Source organism: Pieris rapae, chromosome 8, assembly GCF_905147795.1.
Source record: "Pieris rapae chromosome 8, ilPieRapa1.1, whole genome shotgun sequence".
Lineage (NCBI taxonomy): Eukaryota > Metazoa > Arthropoda > Insecta > Lepidoptera > Pieridae > Pieris > Pieris rapae.
Window position 1 is genome coordinate 6,851,017 of NC_059516.1, and position 17,828 is coordinate 6,868,844.

The 17,828-nt window shown below is 34.6% G+C and overlaps 4 protein-coding genes across 6 annotated transcripts; 2 read left to right on the forward strand and 2 right to left on the reverse strand.

Annotated features, from left to right (window-relative positions):
• The first annotated feature begins 505 nt into the window (after positions 1–505).
• On the forward strand, positions 506–7,340 carry LOC110992150 (vacuolar protein sorting-associated protein 8 homolog). 2 transcript variants are annotated; one of them, XM_045629080.1, is made up of 10 exons: positions 507–1,177; positions 1,294–1,491; positions 1,689–2,504; positions 2,597–2,928; positions 3,114–3,237; positions 3,642–3,795; positions 4,126–4,331; positions 5,641–5,805; positions 5,941–6,439; positions 6,892–7,102. In XM_045629080.1, exons 1-10 carry the CDS (start codon positions 1,085–1,087, stop codon positions 6,963–6,965), a joined length of 2,661 nt encoding a protein of 886 aa, XP_045485036.1. In that variant the 5' UTR covers positions 507–1,084; the 3' UTR covers positions 6,966–7,102. The 2 variants fall into 2 exon arrangements, with proteins under 2 accessions (XP_022113542.2, XP_045485036.1); XM_022257850.2 differs by having other exon boundaries at positions 506–1,177; positions 5,941–7,340.
• Positions 7,341–8,885: 1,545 nt separating this feature from the next.
• On the reverse strand, positions 8,886–14,160 carry LOC110992166 (chromodomain-helicase-DNA-binding protein 2). Of its 2 annotated transcripts, none has more exons than XR_006750364.1 (6): positions 13,577–14,160; positions 13,359–13,502; positions 12,965–13,084; positions 11,322–11,468; positions 10,425–10,622; positions 8,886–10,274 (listed from the first exon to the last, which is right to left on the reverse strand). XR_006750364.1 is itself a non-coding variant. In XM_045629081.1 (6 exons), exons 1-6 carry the CDS (start codon positions 13,970–13,972, stop codon positions 10,250–10,252), a joined length of 957 nt encoding a protein of 318 aa, XP_045485037.1. In that variant the 5' UTR covers positions 13,973–14,160; the 3' UTR covers positions 8,886–10,249. The 2 variants fall into 2 exon arrangements, 1 of the variants encoding a protein (XP_045485037.1); XM_045629081.1 differs by having other exon boundaries at positions 10,498–10,622.
• A 166-nt stretch (positions 14,161–14,326) lies between these two features.
• On the forward strand, positions 14,327–15,865 carry LOC110992110 (acyl-coenzyme A diphosphatase FITM2). The gene has a single exon (XM_022257794.2). It carries the CDS (start codon positions 14,521–14,523, stop codon positions 15,607–15,609), a length of 1,089 nt encoding a protein of 362 aa, XP_022113486.1. The 5' UTR covers positions 14,327–14,520; the 3' UTR covers positions 15,610–15,865.
• A 28-nt stretch (positions 15,866–15,893) lies between these two features.
• On the reverse strand, positions 15,894–17,694 carry LOC110992111 (ganglioside-induced differentiation-associated protein 1). Its single transcript, XM_022257795.2, has 5 exons — positions 17,422–17,694; positions 17,152–17,344; positions 16,899–17,078; positions 16,623–16,823; positions 15,894–16,451 (listed from the first exon to the last, which is right to left on the reverse strand). Exons 1-5 carry the CDS (start codon positions 17,545–17,547, stop codon positions 16,150–16,152), a joined length of 1,002 nt encoding a protein of 333 aa, XP_022113487.1. The 5' UTR covers positions 17,548–17,694; the 3' UTR covers positions 15,894–16,149.
• Positions 17,695–17,828: the final 134 nt, after the last annotated feature.

Consider the following 17,828-nt stretch of genomic DNA (forward strand, 5'->3'; position numbering starts at 1 on the left):
AAAGATGTCCAGGGGATTTTTATTTCCAAGAAATTGACAAAAACGCAAAAAAAATCTGTCAAGAAAAGTTAAGAATAACTAAATTCGAAGAAAGAACAGTTAAGAAATAAAAAAATAAGAATAGTTTCATCTCAATGTTATTATCATTAATATTATTCGGTCATTAATTAACATATATAAATATGTGAAATGTATTCACATAATTACAACAGCTATTTTTACTACTTCAACGTATTATTTTAAACTTTAGGGGTTTTTATCGACATTTAGAGGTATTTGAAGTTAGGGGAAAAGGGCCCTAGGGGGAAATTTTGTAGAAGTTGGCATCATTTCAGCCCCGTCAATTTACATTTATTAAGTAACAAATATAAATTCATTTACATAAAAATTTTGTACATTAAGAAAAAAATACTGCAATCTACTTATTTTTTTATAAATATTAAATGTACAATATACTTTTTAGTACCCAAACTGAACTAGTATAAAAATAAATAAATGAAATAACCGTCTAAACAAAAAACAGTTCCGCCTATAAGATGTTGTTTCTTTTATTTAAGAATAGCAACGGTAAACAATAGTGTAAATCAATACATATATATAAATCCATGCTTTTAGGTTTTAGACTTTAGTTCTGGGGCTGAAGTTAAGTGGGCGTGACTACCTTGAAATTTGTGTAGTCTAAAATTGTGTGGCTCGTTTTTCTATACTACGTTACTAATACTCTTTTATCTTTAGTGTTAGTAATTTATTGTAATATAAAATATTTACAAATTACATAAAAAAGTGAAACCATAAATATATTTTTAAACATAGGAGTATGAGTTAATAATAAATAAGACCAGTCAAGTCAAGTACACGTAAAGTACTAGCATTATCAATAATAAACAAGGCATAAGAGATAAAATTTATCCATATATATAATATTTAGGTAGGCGTCGTACGATATTGGATTCTGAAACTTTACTTATATATTATATAAATTTCTGCATTTATGGACTATATGTAAAATTTAAATATGCTTAGTAAACATTATTTTTAAAAGCGTTGTTTATTTTATATTAGAAGCAAATTAGCTGAATTATTAATGATGGATACTTTAAAAACACCATCCATACCATCTTTGCTAGATTCTGATATTGAATCAGTGGGAAGCTTTCGCTATGATGACTTTGAAGAGGTAAGTAAGTAACTAACTAATTAATAACTATAACTAGTATTTCCATCAACAAAAAACTGAACAACTATTTTGTTCATTAAATATAAGGCATAATTATAAATGATGCTATTTTCAAGTTGGATGAGGAAGAATATGCACTACCAGCTAGTGAAGCACCAACTTTAGAAGAAATCTTATCTTCTGATGTTAATGAACAGGCTGAAATAGAATTGGCTGAAGAAGTGACAGAGAAAGAAGCTAAGGAACCTGCAACATGTTCTGCTTTACAAGTTGATTTCTTGCAAGCAGTCTCACAACAACTTACACAAGCAGAGGTTAATTATATTTTTTTCAAAGGATTTTAAATAGTGAAATATATTATTTTTAAATGTCTTGTTAGTGAAATTGTGTTCTAATCAGGAATTGTTAAAAAAGAGACTAGATTAGTTTGCTTATTATATAATTTGTATCACAATTTATTAGGGAACTAATGTCATATTTCTATTAGATGAATTGATTGTTATTTTTTCAGGAAAGATCTTCTGCTGGACCAGCTACTGCTTTAAGTGTAGGTAGCAATGGTAGACTAACTGTTGGCACTGCACATGGGCATTTATTATCATTTCATGATCAGACTTTAAGGTGGGTATGTAATGGCAATGGAGATTGTGGTGCAGTCACTTGCCTGGCATATAATTATGACAGTACCCGTCTTTTGGTGGGTTTTGCAAGAGGGCATGTTTTCCAGTACGAAAGTCTACAAGGGGTTGTATTACGTAAAATAACACTAGGGGGAGAAACTTGGGGTATTTTGAGGGTAACATGGGCAGGTACAGCTGGATTAGCACTGGACACAGGTGGTTCAGTGTGGCTTATAAGATTTTCAAGACCATTGGGTGTTCGATCTGCAAAAGTATCCTGCCTGTTCTCTGGTGCAAGAGGGGAAGTTTTGGCTATGGCTGCAAGAGATGCCAGGATATTAGCTTTGGTTACTCTCACTCGTGTTATAGTCGTAGCTGGAGGACAGGCTGCTGGAGTACGTATAGCTGAACCTTCAAATTTGATGCCTGTGATTGAATGGTTTGATCCCAACAACCGCTTACTGGTATGTGCCAGAGGCTTAGTGCTTCAATGGCTTACTGTTACAATTACTGGACCAGGAAGTAAGTTAGGACTCAAGCCTGTAAAAAGAGTAGAATTAAAAACTACACCTTTGTGGCTTGGGTGGCTTGGTGGTAGTTTGACAATATTTGATTCTGAGGAGAATCTCCGTGTTTGGGGTGATGATTATGACAAACCTTTGGATTTGTCTCATATTGAACCTGTATATGCTTCTGCATTTTTTAAGGTAATTAAAATATTGATTTGTACAGTAATATGTTTTGGAAATAAATTAAGTTTTTATTAAAGCTCAGTTTTAAAGGGATATTTTTTTTTAAGGGACATTGGACAGATGGTCGTGTATCACAGGCCATGTGTAAAGCCGGCGATAGTGCTTTAGCCGGCGCTTGCGTTTCTGAAGGGACATTGTCTATCTTGGGACGTCGTGGCATTGTGCGAATAGGCCCCCGTGATATCCTGACTAGAGCTCAGGCATTTATGGCTTCAGGACATCATTTACAAGCACTAAAATTGCTTTGCTCGACTCAGGGACCAAAAAGTAGCGAGCTTGCGAGAGAATTCGTTATAAATATTTCCGAGCGCCCGCATATACTCAGCAATAAAAACGTTGCAGTGCAAGTTGTTAAATTGTGCTTTAAATTTGGATTAAGGTAAGTTTTCATGATTTTTTTGCTCTCTAGTAAGCCCAATAATTCTATATTTACAGACTCACTGCGGTATTGTTTCAAATGTGCAACATTTGAATTTTTTTACTGAAGTATCCACTTATTGGTGCTTGTATGATTAATTCCACACTCTGTAAATAGACTCGGTGTTTAAAATATATTTACTACAGTGACGAGTTATGGTCGTGTCTGTGGGAAAATTGTTCGCGAGAAAATGCGTTTGTAGAGGCACTTGGAGACGCTGCCGTGCGTGGCGACATGGCTGACAACCCGCCGACTCCAGATTTTACTCAGGTAATTGTTCAAAAGTTTTGAAATAATAACAATATTTCATTAAAAGTTAGTCTAGTGAAATTATTTATTAATTTTATTACCCCCTCTGAGCGTCCTCCGCCGGGACGCTCAGCACCCGGTAGTGAAAGCACAGACTCTACAACTAATCTCTCTAACAACTTATGTCAGTTAATAATATTTTTGAACCAATTCGACTAAGGGTTAATCGAGAAAAGAGCCAATTCTAAAAAAGGCCAGCAGCGCACTTGCGATTCAATGTGATTGTCGATGCGGCGGTATCACTTAACATAAGGTGTGCCCCCTAATCGTTTTCCTTCTATTACAAAAAAATATAAGCCTGTTACTAGTTCATTTCAGTTTCTGGAACGCGTTTCTCTTATATTTAGATGAGACAATTTTTTCAGGCGTTAATGGAGAGGCTGGCCGATTTCGAGCCAGATCTAGTTGAACGTGTAGTCGCATCTTTACCTCTTACAGCCATAGACCCGCACCGCGCCAGTTTGTTTACGCGGGAAAGGAAATTATGGCGGGGCGTCGCGGCCATTGCTGCTGCTCTAGGTATGTTCTTACGTACCTAAATAAAATAACCATCTTATTTTAGTGGATATATATTTTGTTGACTTTCTGAAACACAGACTTATAGTATACATTATATCTATGTAATGTTAGTTAGTTGTTACAAAATAAAACTTAATATATTCCTTCTAAAGCTTTTTTATAACATTTTAATACTTATGCAATACAACAGTTGTGATTAAGAATTTAAAATTGCGGACGTACATTTAATAACCGTATGAGGTATCTGAAAGCGATTGTTGAAGTTAATGTTCAAACAAGAGAAGAACGCTTTAATTCTACTGTTTTACCGTATATTGTTTGTTAGTACAGATGGATGTAGCGGTGCCATGCGCGAACTAGTCCAATACGTAGACCCTGAGTGTAGATTGCGTGGCGATTGTCAATGCGCGGGTGGGGCGCTAGTTCTTGCGGCGGCTGACGCGTTGGCCGCTCGTTCGCCCGCTTGTAGACCGCTTCCGCCACACGCAAAGCCATCGGCGAGACACGACGCCCTACATACGCTACTTCATGAGGAGGTGAGCGTACAACGTGATCGATGAATGTTTTACTGGACAGATAAACTATGCCTAGTTTATTTTGCCACGACATTATTCATAATATTCCACTCATAAACTCGCCATACAATGCAAACCTGTTTTGATTAAATCTTAATATATATAAATTACCTGTCACGTTTTTTGTCCGTTATGGACTCCTAAACTACTGAACCGATATTAATCAAATTTACACACCGTGTGCGGTTTGATCTAACTTAAAAGATAGGATAGCTTACATGTCAATTTATACCCGCAATTGGCAGATGGCCTTTTTTGACGTTCATAAGTGTACATTGTTACCTACATGAATAAATAAATTTTGAATTTTAACACAGGGGTGTTAAAAGTACCAACGTATCACATAATTTCTCCTACCGTTTCCCTTAAACAGTTTACTACTATGTAATAAAAATCTTAGCCACAGCAACGCTTGGCCGAGTCTGCTGGTGTTTAATAAATCATGGTACAAATACCTTACCGTTCTCACACAAATTGTCCCAGTTACCAGTGATTTGTCTCCTATAAGCTAACGGCCAAGTGATACTTGTGGCTTCGATAGGGAATTTGCAGAAGCTGTCATGAGAAACAGTTATGAAAAACAGTTTGTATGGTAAAAGGATGAAAGTGACCATGAAAACAAAATCTATGGTATTTGAAAGAGGTGTTAACAGGACTATGAGATATTTAGTAAGATGGAGAAAAAGTTCGTGTACTTAGACTGTATCTTTACTTGGGATAGAAAGTATGGCGATGGGGTAGAAAGACCAGAAAATATTGGGAATATGGGTAGCAAAAAATCTCAATTCCCGTACATAGGGAAGTGCTTATGCCGACGTGAGTGTTGGATGTGGCAAAAAAAAGTAAAATAAATGCCGTATCCGTAGGTGTAACATTAAGTGATAAAATATTGATCAGTGTGGCTTTAAAGAGGATGTAATGCTTAGGTGGTTAGGCCATGTAGCGCGGATGAATGAGAAGAGTTAAACGAGTAGGATATACAAAGCAACCGTGGATGGTGAGAGATTGGGTAGGCCTTGAGGTACATACCTGGATCAAATCCATGAGCATGCATGGTGAATGTCATGAAAATTTATGAAGTGTGAGAGACCATAGTAAGTGGTGATGTGTGGTATCAGCCCCCTTCGGGAAAAAGGCGTGATAATATAAAAAAAAATCATTTGAATATTGTTATTTTATTTTGGTTATTATTGGTTAAAACAAGAAACAGTTCTTGTTTTAACCATTTAAATAGGCAATTTAGGACTTATAGAGAACATGTTCGTAACAGGGTGAACAGAAATGTCCGCTTCGTGCCCTAGTAGAACATGAAACGAGCGCGGCCGTGCGGTTAGTAGAGCAATGCTCCCGGGACCCGCCCTTCGCTGGCCCCTTAGGGAAACAAAATCGCCTTAGAGTCGCACGCGCCCTGATTTCCTATTCAGTGCACATACAGGTTAGTAAATTAAATGCAGGAAACATTATAATATATTATATTTACATTACATTGATTGATTAAAATATATTAGTATAATGTTCTGTTCGTCCTAGCTCGTTTTTTTAAATTTATTCAAGACAATTGTAATTTCAGGAGCCTGATAGAAAATTAGAAATCTTGCAATTTATAACGGGACAATTGAGCAACGGATCACTTCCACTAGACCAGGAACTGATCGAGAAAGTAAAAGATCTTGCTTGCAGCATACCGGGAGAAAAAGCCGAGCGCGCTTGGCTCGACGTCCTACTACGACTCAGGGCACACCGCGAGCGTCTACTGCAGCAGTATCGGGACGCTTTGCCCAGACCGCGGCTTCTCTGGAGGATAGACACCTTACTCAATAAACACGAGCTCGCCATAAAAGAATTCTTTGACATCGAAAACCCGTCCGAACGGGACGTCGACGAACTATTCGAGTACATCCAATCACGGATAGAAGTCGATTCGGCGGCAAAGAGCCAACTGCACGAGTATCTTCCCGCGTTGATCAAACTGCGGCCCAACGCCGCCGCGAGCCTGCTCACCGACGAGGCCATGGAATCCCTCGCACCTGTCGTCAAACAATTGACCCCTGAGCGCACTCTCGAGTTCGGTAAGTGCTTGCTGGACATGGAACGCCTGACGGGCGACGTCGCCGCCCTCTACTTGCGATGCCTCTGCATCACCCGACCCACCGAAGTCAAACAATTTCTGACCGCTCACGCCGGGATCGTGCGGCCCGAGGACGCGCTCTCACTAGTCAAAGAATTGGGGCCGAAACACGCGGAGCCCATGTGCCTCGAGGCGGTAGGGGACCACGCGGGAGCGCTCGACGCCTCGCTACGCCTGATCCGAAACGCCCCCGAGGAGCACAGGCCCGCGCTGGCCGACGAGGCGAGCAAGTTGTGCGTGAGGATCGCCCCCACGGTCCCGCGTAGCGTCGCCGCCGAAATGTGGACCCGCCTCGTGCGCAGCGTAGACGCTCTGCCACCGGCCACGTTGTTCGAGGCGGTAGCGTACATGCCGCTCAAGGAGTTGCTCGTTAAATCGTGTAATTCCGCACAGGTAAGGAGCATCCTGGCGGACGGAGCGAGCGGCCGGGCTATGTGGCAGTCCGCGGGGAGGATAGCGGGCCGTGAAGCGCACGAGGCGCTTGCAAGGGCGCTGAGTGTAGCGAGGCGAGGTCTGAGAGTTCAGGGTCGCTGCGTGCGGTGCGGCGAGGCTCTGGAGACACGCGTAGGCGTCCGGACGGCGCATTGCTCGCGGGCCTTCCACGCTGACTGCGAAGTGTCCGCTGTGTGCGAGTGCGGGCGGCGCCTTCCCTCGGCCTTGCTCACCCTCCCGCCCCTCGCCGTGCCTCGCCCCCTTCCCCCGCAGCAGTTCAAACTACTTCTTGTGGCTCCTCCGCGACCCGACTTAGAAGGATTAGTGTAGCTGTAACTCATACAGGAACTATAGACATTATTATTGTTATATAAGGTTATGTTTAAGCATAAAATTTATTAATATATTATTAAATATTTATAAAACCGATTAAGTTATACTTTTTACGTAGAAAAATATATATTCTGGAAAATAAAACATCACACTTGTGCAACATATCCTTGCACCGATTATATAAAAATAACAAATACTACAAAGAAAAACTATTATAATCTAACCTTTAAAAAAATTTACGTACTCATGTTAAAACATGCATACAATCGTTCAAAAACCTTTTTTTATTTGTATATAAGGAAAACAACGAAAGGCAACCGGCTTGGACGGACGGCATTACGGCACCATATAATACGAACAATATATATATATAAATATAATACGAACTAGTTGGCGACGTCGCTGGTCACTTCACCATTGCCAAGGTGGGGTTTTTGAAGGAAATTATAAATAAAACCATTAGATAAATTATTATTGATGAAAGATGTGCAGAAATGTGTTACGAGACTTCATACTTTGATATTACTTTACAAATTCCGAGGTCAATCAAAAAATCATGACGCTATAATGGTCAGTAGTATATAAAACTACTATATAAATAGCAATACAGCACATCTTTTTAAATTGCTACATAATAGTAGCAATTTATTTTTAATTGACGATAATTTTATTTCTGGAAACGAATTTCAGTTGAAGGCTTAATGGTACTTCGATTATTATAATTATAAAACCTTAGGCTTGGGGAAATCGCCTGATTATATATTATTTGTCATCCTTGAATCATTTCCTTCAAAATAAAAAATCAGCTACGCTCGAGAATGTCGAGATGACGATTACTGAAATATACACTTCTTAGCATGTAATTAACTCGCCCTACCTTAATATGACGCGTTCGAGCATTTCTTATGATTATTTTTTTTACTTATCTGATCCTGTATTCTTGACAGGCGGCCATATACATATATGGGGCTCATATTTGGTATAAGTACTTTAGCGGGTACAAGGTGTATCCCCCTGTATATTAATATTTAATCTGCCACGCTGAATTAAATCCCGAAATCACCGCTTAGGCCTACTACTATACGAGGGCGGTTCGATAAGTAGCTATAGCATCAACAGAACAATTTTAAGAAAAGCAATTTCGGTCGGTTATTCGATTCTTGTTTTAGGAAAGGAAATCGTGCCGCGAAATCAGTGCTTTGATGTTGTGTACGGTAACTCTTCTCCATCAATGGCGACCATAAAAAATTGGTTCAATGAGTTTCAACAGGAACGTGCTCCAAAGACGAGAGAGACTGTCCCATCGGCCGTGATGGTCGATCGCCACCGTTCACTGGAAGATTTGGGAATCAAAAGGTGTTGTCTACACCTACCATATTACTTGCAGAAGGTCAAACAATCAAATACTTTGCGTCTGCATCCATCTGGATGATGTCCATCCGGAAGACTTAGTTTTCAGTCAAGTTTGAACATTGCTGGGGCAAATGAATTAAACTTACAAGTACAAAATATTGTTGATTTTTTTGAGGTTAAGTACATATCGGACCACCCTCGTATGTATTGGTAAGAACATTAATTACTTTTCTGAGAAATTTAGTATTGTTACATAATAAAACCACTACTATACTATATACTATTTATTACGTTACAACTATTCACAAAACAATACAATGTAATGCATGATAAACATGTAATCTTAAACTCGATGGTATTTGTAGGTGTAATATAAAGGAAGTCTTTATTTAAATAAAAATGATCAGATATTCCACCCTTGAATCTATAAGTTTTAAGCAGAATGCAATCTATCAGTAAAACACATTGGTAATGGTGTGAGATACAGCAGATTATGCTATTTTGTATTTTTTGTTATTTATTTTAGCAGTTGAGCCTAATACAATTTTATAATATTATATAAATTATAAATGTCATAACCAAGTAAAAGTATTTCAATAAAGATACGTTATCAGTTTAAATGGTAATTAAATATAAATGTGTATTTATTGTACAAAAATCATTCTGTCATTATACAAAATTCTTCAAATGTCACAAATTTAAAAAGGGTGAAAGATGGAAGATCATTCGAAATTCGTTCGAACACACTAATTATTATAGATTTTTTCTTATATTTACCTAAATATATAATTTTAATATAAACGCGATAAATCGTTTTTTCTTAAAACTTTGGGATCCTTATATATAGTATTATGATCTATGTTAGATACATATAGATGTTTCAATTGCACATGACCTAGACAAAAGATAGGTGTGAAGAACTCGAATAAGACCCAAGAAGAATATGGCCCCTTAACCGAAATCATATCAAATTATATGTGACTTCTAATAAAAAAATATTTCAAACTAAAACATTACAAATCCTCGAACAACTTACATCCCTTAGATCAAAAATTGTTCGAATCCCACCTATGCACCAATGCATTAATCATTCTACGTGCATGCAAAGCTTGCTCATACAGTCAATGTAAACATCGTGAAGAAACCGCCAGAAAAACCTTAGAAGCCTACAATTAAAATTTGCTCTTAATTGTACAACCCAACTAATTCGAGAAGGGCATTTGGAGTCCAGTCCAAATATTTAAATAAGCAAATTATATATTTTGCCATAGGGGATTTAGCATTAATGAAACCATTACACACCTATCATATATGTAACCTTAGTACAATAATATGTATAATATGGATCATATTATACATATTATTGTACTAAAGTTAATAGTAATTAGTTCAGCTTAGTACATTTTAAAGTACTCGGTAATTTACTGATTTATAGTTCAAATGTTATTTTAATTTTTTTACAGAAATGAACATCAACAAAAATGATTCCTATAAGTTAAATATCAAGAATAGATCAGCTCATAGATCTAGGAGAGTATCTTCTAATTAACCTTAAAATATTCACAAAATTTATTTCTTATATCTTATCTATTATATATTTATATCTTAATAGAACCTTTTGCCGGTAAACGCCTCATTCGGCATCATCGTATCGCACTCTGAAACAAAAAGGAAATCAATTGATTATGAACACCATCTGTGTCAAACGACACTCGATTCTATTTTTAAATTTATAAATGGCGCGATCAAAACATTGAATGTAAAACGATAGTGTTGCACACTAGCATCGCTGAGCCTTTATTGTTTACCTTAGAAAAAATTGCCATACAGAAGTTTTAACATGCTGGCAACAAGCATAACAGAGTTTTGATGCTATTTTACCGTTGCCTTTGCCCCTTGCGCTTGCTGAGACGACGTCCCGTAGAGTGGGCTTGAAGTGTGAATCTGTTGGTCGTCTCCGGCGCCACTCGAAGACTACGCCCCTCGATCAACTGGGCCGCATTCACCTGTAATTTATTTATTTATTAAGTCTACAACATCATACATATTACGAAATCTACTGATGAATTTTATAAAATCTTCTATCTGATATGTACGACAATATATGTAAACATAAGTTTTGCTAAAAATAGGAATTAAAAAAAAATACAATTAAAAACATAAACAAGATAAGACAATTACACAATAAAATAAAATAAAATTACCAAAAATGAAGAAAGAATGTTGGTACTTAAAGTAGAGAAAAAAAATCATCAGCAAAACAGCGAATTCGGTTTGAGAAAGGCACCCAACAATGTTTTTTCTAAAATCGATCAGCCCACTGCCGAATATATCCAGCTCCGGATAAGCTGTGTTCAATCCGTTAAAGTTGGGAACAAATCGAACGAGAGGTGCCTGAACTCCTAGATTGTTTTTGGCAGAAGGAACTTGGAAAATATTGATGATTTTAGACCTAGAGAACTACAATTTTGCAGTGACCCTGTAAGAGGTCACTGCTCTGTATATGATTATTTAGCAATTTATGTAAGAAGGTAACACCGGCTAAAGTCCTCCGATCGTACCTGTAATCACTTCTGTCGTATGATCATCGCATTATAGCAATTTAATTTGTATGAAGGTCGAGTGTAATGTGGTGTAGCAAAGATCCTCCATCTATACATGTGTCATCGAAAAAAAAAAGTTATGAATTAAAAAAAAATACTAACTTTATCCATGAATTTTTTTATTAAATCCGGACAGTTTAAATTTTTCTCTGGTTCCCAAGAGTCAAATTTGTTAGACCACCCTTTCCAATGGATGAGAAACTCTCGTTCACCATTCTTCTTGCGATGGACTTCTAATATGCGGTCCACCTTAAATAAAAAATGTTCTATATTTTATTTTAAACATATATCATGAATAGTAAAGATAAAACAGAATGTTGTCTATTAAAACACCATACATAATAAGTCATTCCATAACAGTTCATGTCAATGTCAGTTCCAAGAAAGACCATGGGTAAAACATATTTGACATGATTTACTTAAAGCAAGTAAAACAAATATGTACTATACAAAATTTGGTAAACATTTAGAAACCAATAGCACGATTTCGGGGTTTCTGTGGGTATATAAAAAAAAAAAAAAAATATTACCTAACATTAACCGGGCCCATCATGCCGGTCGTTTACAAAGTTTCAAAAAAATGCAAATAAAATAACGCACATTAACGAAAAAATAAAAGAAATGTAAAAAGTATCGGCTTTTTAATGGATAATCCACACCGTAACACTATTCACACACTGTACTGGCAAAATCTACAGTCGAAATGGCGGTTATAAAATTAATAGAGATCTGCCACCTTCCGACCTGACATCTATATTATGCCTGGTCTTTTATAACCCAGACCTCGAACGAATAGGATATTTGATATACATCAATATTTACAATGTGATACATGGTACATACATCGAATACATCCGATGCTTTGAAGAGCTGTTGATGTAACAGCTATTTAAAAAATTATATTAATATACTAACCGAACAATATTAATTATAGGTTTTTTGGACTGCTCCGGCACTGCGGGAAATGCAACCACTAGCGTACCAAAACACAGGCATTTTATTTTTAGCTTTATAGAAGTAACAGTAATTAAAAAATATATATATGTATACTAAAGAGGGCGGGGGGCGTGCTTTGGTCTGCGGTGAGGGTTGCGGGGGGGTTTTTATATACACTATAGAGGTAGGGCAGACAAGGATAGTGGGGTGCTCTGATTCGGTTTTGGGTACTTTTTGAATATAAAATTTAGGAAATAAAGTAAGTAAACACATTATTGTAGTAAGAATTTGTTAATACAGAAAATCAAAATAAAATAAACGCAGAAGCAAGCAGTAAACTTATGTGAAAGGAACGGAATTAATTTCTGACAAATATACATATATATTTAATAGGCATTTCACCTAAAATATATCAATAAGAAATTAGGTTTATTTCAATGTTGATTATTCTATAACATTAACATTAAAAAATGAAGAAATAATAGATAAATAAATAAAAAACAATTATGTATTTTCATTGAATATACAAATCCATTAATTAAAAAACCGATTTTTTTATGCAGAATGTGACATCTCTAGTAACCAATAGAAAGGTTTAAAATGGCAGATTGTATATAATTTTCAATACATTGCTCAAAATATTTAAAAAAATTAAATACTAAGACTCCAGCAGCATAAATTACTTCAAATCATACAGAGGTATTCCAATCAAGGTCCCCCGAGAATTCTACATACTCATTATCATCAAATTTGTGATACTGAATTTAAAATCTAACCCCAAAATTATGTCAAAGTGAAGGAAAACTTACTTCATACTCAGCATTTTCATCTGCATGTTCGCTGTCCCAGCTTGTTTTGGTTCTTTTTGCCGGAACCTTACTTTCTTTCTTTTTGGATTTCCTCTTGCCTTTCTTTGGAGGATTTTCTTTCTGCAATTTTATTAAAAAGAGTTTGTAAAATTTAATCTAAAGATAATCTAAAGGTAAATATGAGATAGTTAGAGCTGCTTTAAATTTTAATTCTGTATATATGAGAACTAGAACAGGAATTGTAATACAAACATTATGTGTTACAAATGGATGCTGTTAAATGATATTATTACAACTTTAAATAGGTGAAATGGAAATACAAGCATATAAAATTTGCAATAAATTTTGTTGTTCTAAAAGAATCTTTTTACATAAAAACCTATTTTATACTCACTTCCTCATTATATTTACTAATAATATCAGGACATGACAATGTGTCATGTGGCTCCCATGAATCACTATCTGCACTGAATCCTTTCCATCGTATCAAATAGTGAAGCTTACCTTTGATTCTTTTTGAATCTATTATACTTTCAACCTAAAACATTTAATAAAGTAATAAATATTGTCTTTATAATTATTATTACTTAAGTCATTTACAGAATGGGTGACCTCATATTCTTCTTCATCATCTTCATTTTTGGACTCTCTAACAGTTTTTCCTTTTTTAGCTTTGCCTTTGGCCTTACTTTTGGGAGTTCTTTTTTTCGTTTCTTTTGACTCTTCGTTATCGTCATCACTATTGACGTTATTTTTAATTTCAATATCTTCATCAGTATCATCTTTTTTACCTTTTCCACCTTTACTTTTCCTGGATTTAGTTCTGGATCTACTGGTATTATGCTCGGAGTCGTCTTCGTTGATACTATCATTATGTTTGGACGCCTCACTTTCATTCTGCTCCCCTGATTGGTCCGCTCCTGGTTGATCGTCGTTAGCAAGCGATCCGGAGCCGTTCGTTGAAGAAACGACATCATCGTCTGTTCTGCTTTTCGATACTTTACGCATTCTGAATTTCGGAATGTAGACAATAATGAACTTTAAAATCTATTCTTTCCAAGCCTTATATGGCTTCACACCATGCAAAAAGTAAACTTAGCTTATATATTAAAAACCCAAAGAAAAGGAGGGAATCAGAATAACATTGATAATAATTATGCGCGACGCGGATGCTATCCACAGATTACGAACTTCACTCACAGTCACAGACCGATGAACGTAAATTTATGTCATACGATGCTTATTTCAGTTATTCTATCGTTTATGTCTTATAAGCCACTGTTTACTACTTTCTTCTTTTATCGATGAAAACTGACAGCTAGAATAGCTATTTTATGTAGGTAGTAGGTGGAATAGAATGTAGACATTGGAATTTAGACAATTATCATGCTACTATCTATTTAAAAGTTACTCTGTAATTTTTCTAATTTAAGGATTCTATTTTTACTATATAAAATTAAGTTATCTAGAATTTAGAAATTGTGGTTATCCAAAATCTAAGATCTGTTTATAATTTGTTTGATTGTACTATAATTTGTGTAAAACTTAATGGCACCATGACTGCTAGAGGTAATATAAAAAACTCTCGAATGCATTTTAAGTTTCAAAATGAGTCGAATACCGACTACAAAGGAACAAAACCAACAGCCGAGCAAGCATCAATTTTTGAAGTTTTGGTCTTAATGATTGTGCATCTTTGCAAAAAAGTGTTATTCTTTGATACAAATTTAAAAATTGCAATTTACTTGGGTGCACTTTTTTTACTTTCACTAATAGCAGACGTTCTTACGTTTCCTAAAACATACTTTTCGAGAAGTGATAACATTTTTAATCAATATTTTGTGAAAATTGGGTGGTTTTGGACACTATTTTTGTCTGTGCCTTATGTTGTACTCACATCTTACACTATTTGTTGTGGGAAAAGAAAAGTAATTGTTACTTCTCATTTATCAAGATTATTAATTGCTACTATATCATGGTACTGTTGGACACAAGTTTTTAATATAATAGAAACAAAATATGGCCGATGCAATTCAAACAAATTTGATAGCAAAGTCACCTGTTTGAAAAATGGACATTTCTGGAATGGCTTTGATATTTCTGGACACTGTTTTATATTGATATATTCCAGTCTAGTCTTGATTGAAGAAGCTAAAGCTATTAATGGTTGGGAAAGAATAAAAGATTTTATTAGAGATGAAAATTATTCAAGAAGTCAAAATGATAAATCACCAAGTCAAAATCCATTGCGGAATATAAAGCCTGATGATATGAATATTTTAAAGACTTCTTATGAAAAGTTTACACCATATGTCAGGGCACTTCTCATAGCAATTGCTTGTCTTCAGCTATTATGGGATGTAATGTTAGTTTCAACTATATTATATTATCATATTATGGTTGAGAAGTTTATCAGTGGAATTATAGCTATATTATCTTGGTTTGTGACATACAGAGTATGGTATACAATTCCCAGCGTTAAGCCTAACTTGCCAGGACAAGGCCTGTTTAAGTACAACAGTGATAAACCAGTGCAAACAAATATACCAAGTCGAAAAAGATCTAGTTTAACTAATAGCAAACATTTTATGGGTATGCCTATTAATAAAATCCAAGAAAATGACACAACAGAAGATAGTAGATAAAATGAAGAAGTTACTTAAGGTTTAGGTGTCCTTTTTGTTTTGGGAAATAATAATTGTACAGTGGTTTTGTTGTAGCTTATATAGTTGAGGTTGGTTATCAATGAGGTATATAATTTTTAATTTATTTGATTCAGCAACAAATGATGCACAATTTTGTTTCCATTTATTTTGTTGAAAATAACTTTATAATATTGATTTATTGTTTGTATTTGATGTGACTATTGTTACTGTAATAAAGTTGGTTTTTATATATTGATACCTGATTTTAAATAATTAATTTGTGATAGTTTATTTAAACACTTAAAGTGTGACATTTTTTATTCTCATTTTAATTTAATTATCTACAGTAAAATATTTTATTTAAACAAATTTTAAAATAAATATTTTACCTGTTCAAAACATCTTATTACTCTTATAGTAAATATAATACTGAAGTATAATTGAGATTAAGTTATTATAGAATAATTATATAAATACAAATGCGAGTACATTTGTTGTACTTCTGATACACAGCCTAAATTTTTCTTAATACTTTTCCTTTTAATATATAAGTTTTTTAAAGAAATAGGCCAAAGCAAGAACCATTCCTGCTGAGATAGCACCTGCTGCCCCAATATATGCGGGAGGCTGTGAAGTAACTATCATTTTAATATGTACAGGCAGACTTGGCATTGTCTTTTTAAATGATTCTCGTTCCTTTACACGCTCAAAATATTGTTCAATATGAGGACGTTTCCCTCGTGTCCAGAATCTCTCTTCTAGGCCTAACTCCCAGAGACGTTGTAGTAACACAGCTAAATTGATATCAGCAATACTAAATTGCTCACAGCACAGCCAATTTTCTGTAAATTAAATGTTTGTTATTAGGTTTGTCTATAATAATAAGTATGCACAATAACCAGAAGTAACTTAACTAAAGCTTTGATTTCATATTAATAAAATTTTACTACTTTGCCAATGGCTTAAATATTAAGTATGTCTGTTTGATGATGTTCATAATAACACCCCTTTACCTTGATACTGTTTTGTTAATTGATCTTCAACATGTGACAAAACATCATCCACTACATTTAATACTTTCAAATATTCTTCTTCATTTGTAATAATTTCATGCTTTCTATCTTGTATTTCTGCTTTATAGAGTAAAATATTTTCAGCTTTTGGATTTGTCTTTGCTAATTTTCTCAAATTATTTGAGTTAGATAAATCGCCATCTAAAAGAATAATTAGTTCATCATCTTCTTAATAATGCTATTATATACCCATCAAATTTCATTAAAATACATTACTTTTAAGTACTTCTCGTACAGGTAATATAAATGGCATTTTTGGTGTACCACACAAATGAGGGTGAAAGAATGAACCAACAGTGATAAGGCCTGCGGGTAAAGCCTCTATCATCTCTCGAAACATGTTGACATTTTTCATTACTTTGTTGTCTGCCGAAACATTAATTAATGGGGGAGTTTCTGAAAAATAGAAATCATATTTAAATTAAATAAATATAATAAGTGCTAATAAATGAATATGAAAATAATAAACCTTGGTTTAGGTAAAATTCCAAGTAATCCAAAATTCTAGTTGAATCTGGTATTATAGCATTATTAACTTTTAACACAGGAATTTCCCCTCTGGGATTGATTTCGAGAAACCATGAAGAATATTGCTCTCCTTTCGTAATATCGATTAACAGAGGCTCAAATTCTATATTTTTTTCATAAAGTGCCATCAAAACCTTGAAAAAAAGAGAATATAATTTTGAATAAAAATATATAAATTATTTTTTTTAACAGATTTTTCTTTTTAACATACCTTTTGAGAATAGAAGCTATAGTAGCTACAATATAGAAATATGTTTGTTTTAAATCCATTACTTATTGGAGTATTATTTGTTTTAGGATTTTGTAACTTTTCCACATATTTTTGTACATAATGCATTTCTGTTAAAACAATAATACCAAAACCTTTTATTTTCTACTGTGAGATATTTAATAAAATTTAAAATGTATTAATAATACTACATGAAAACTTTCGCAAATAGTTTGCGATTTTCGCAAAAAAATTTAAACTCAACTTAAAAAATACAGTCTACCAACTTTTCCAAATTAAAATCAGGTGATAATAATCTTATCATTGGGGTTTCCGGATCTTCTAAATTCTAAATAATTTCCCGTATGTGATCTGTGTAATATTTTTTTTAGTATTATTATTCTAGAGTA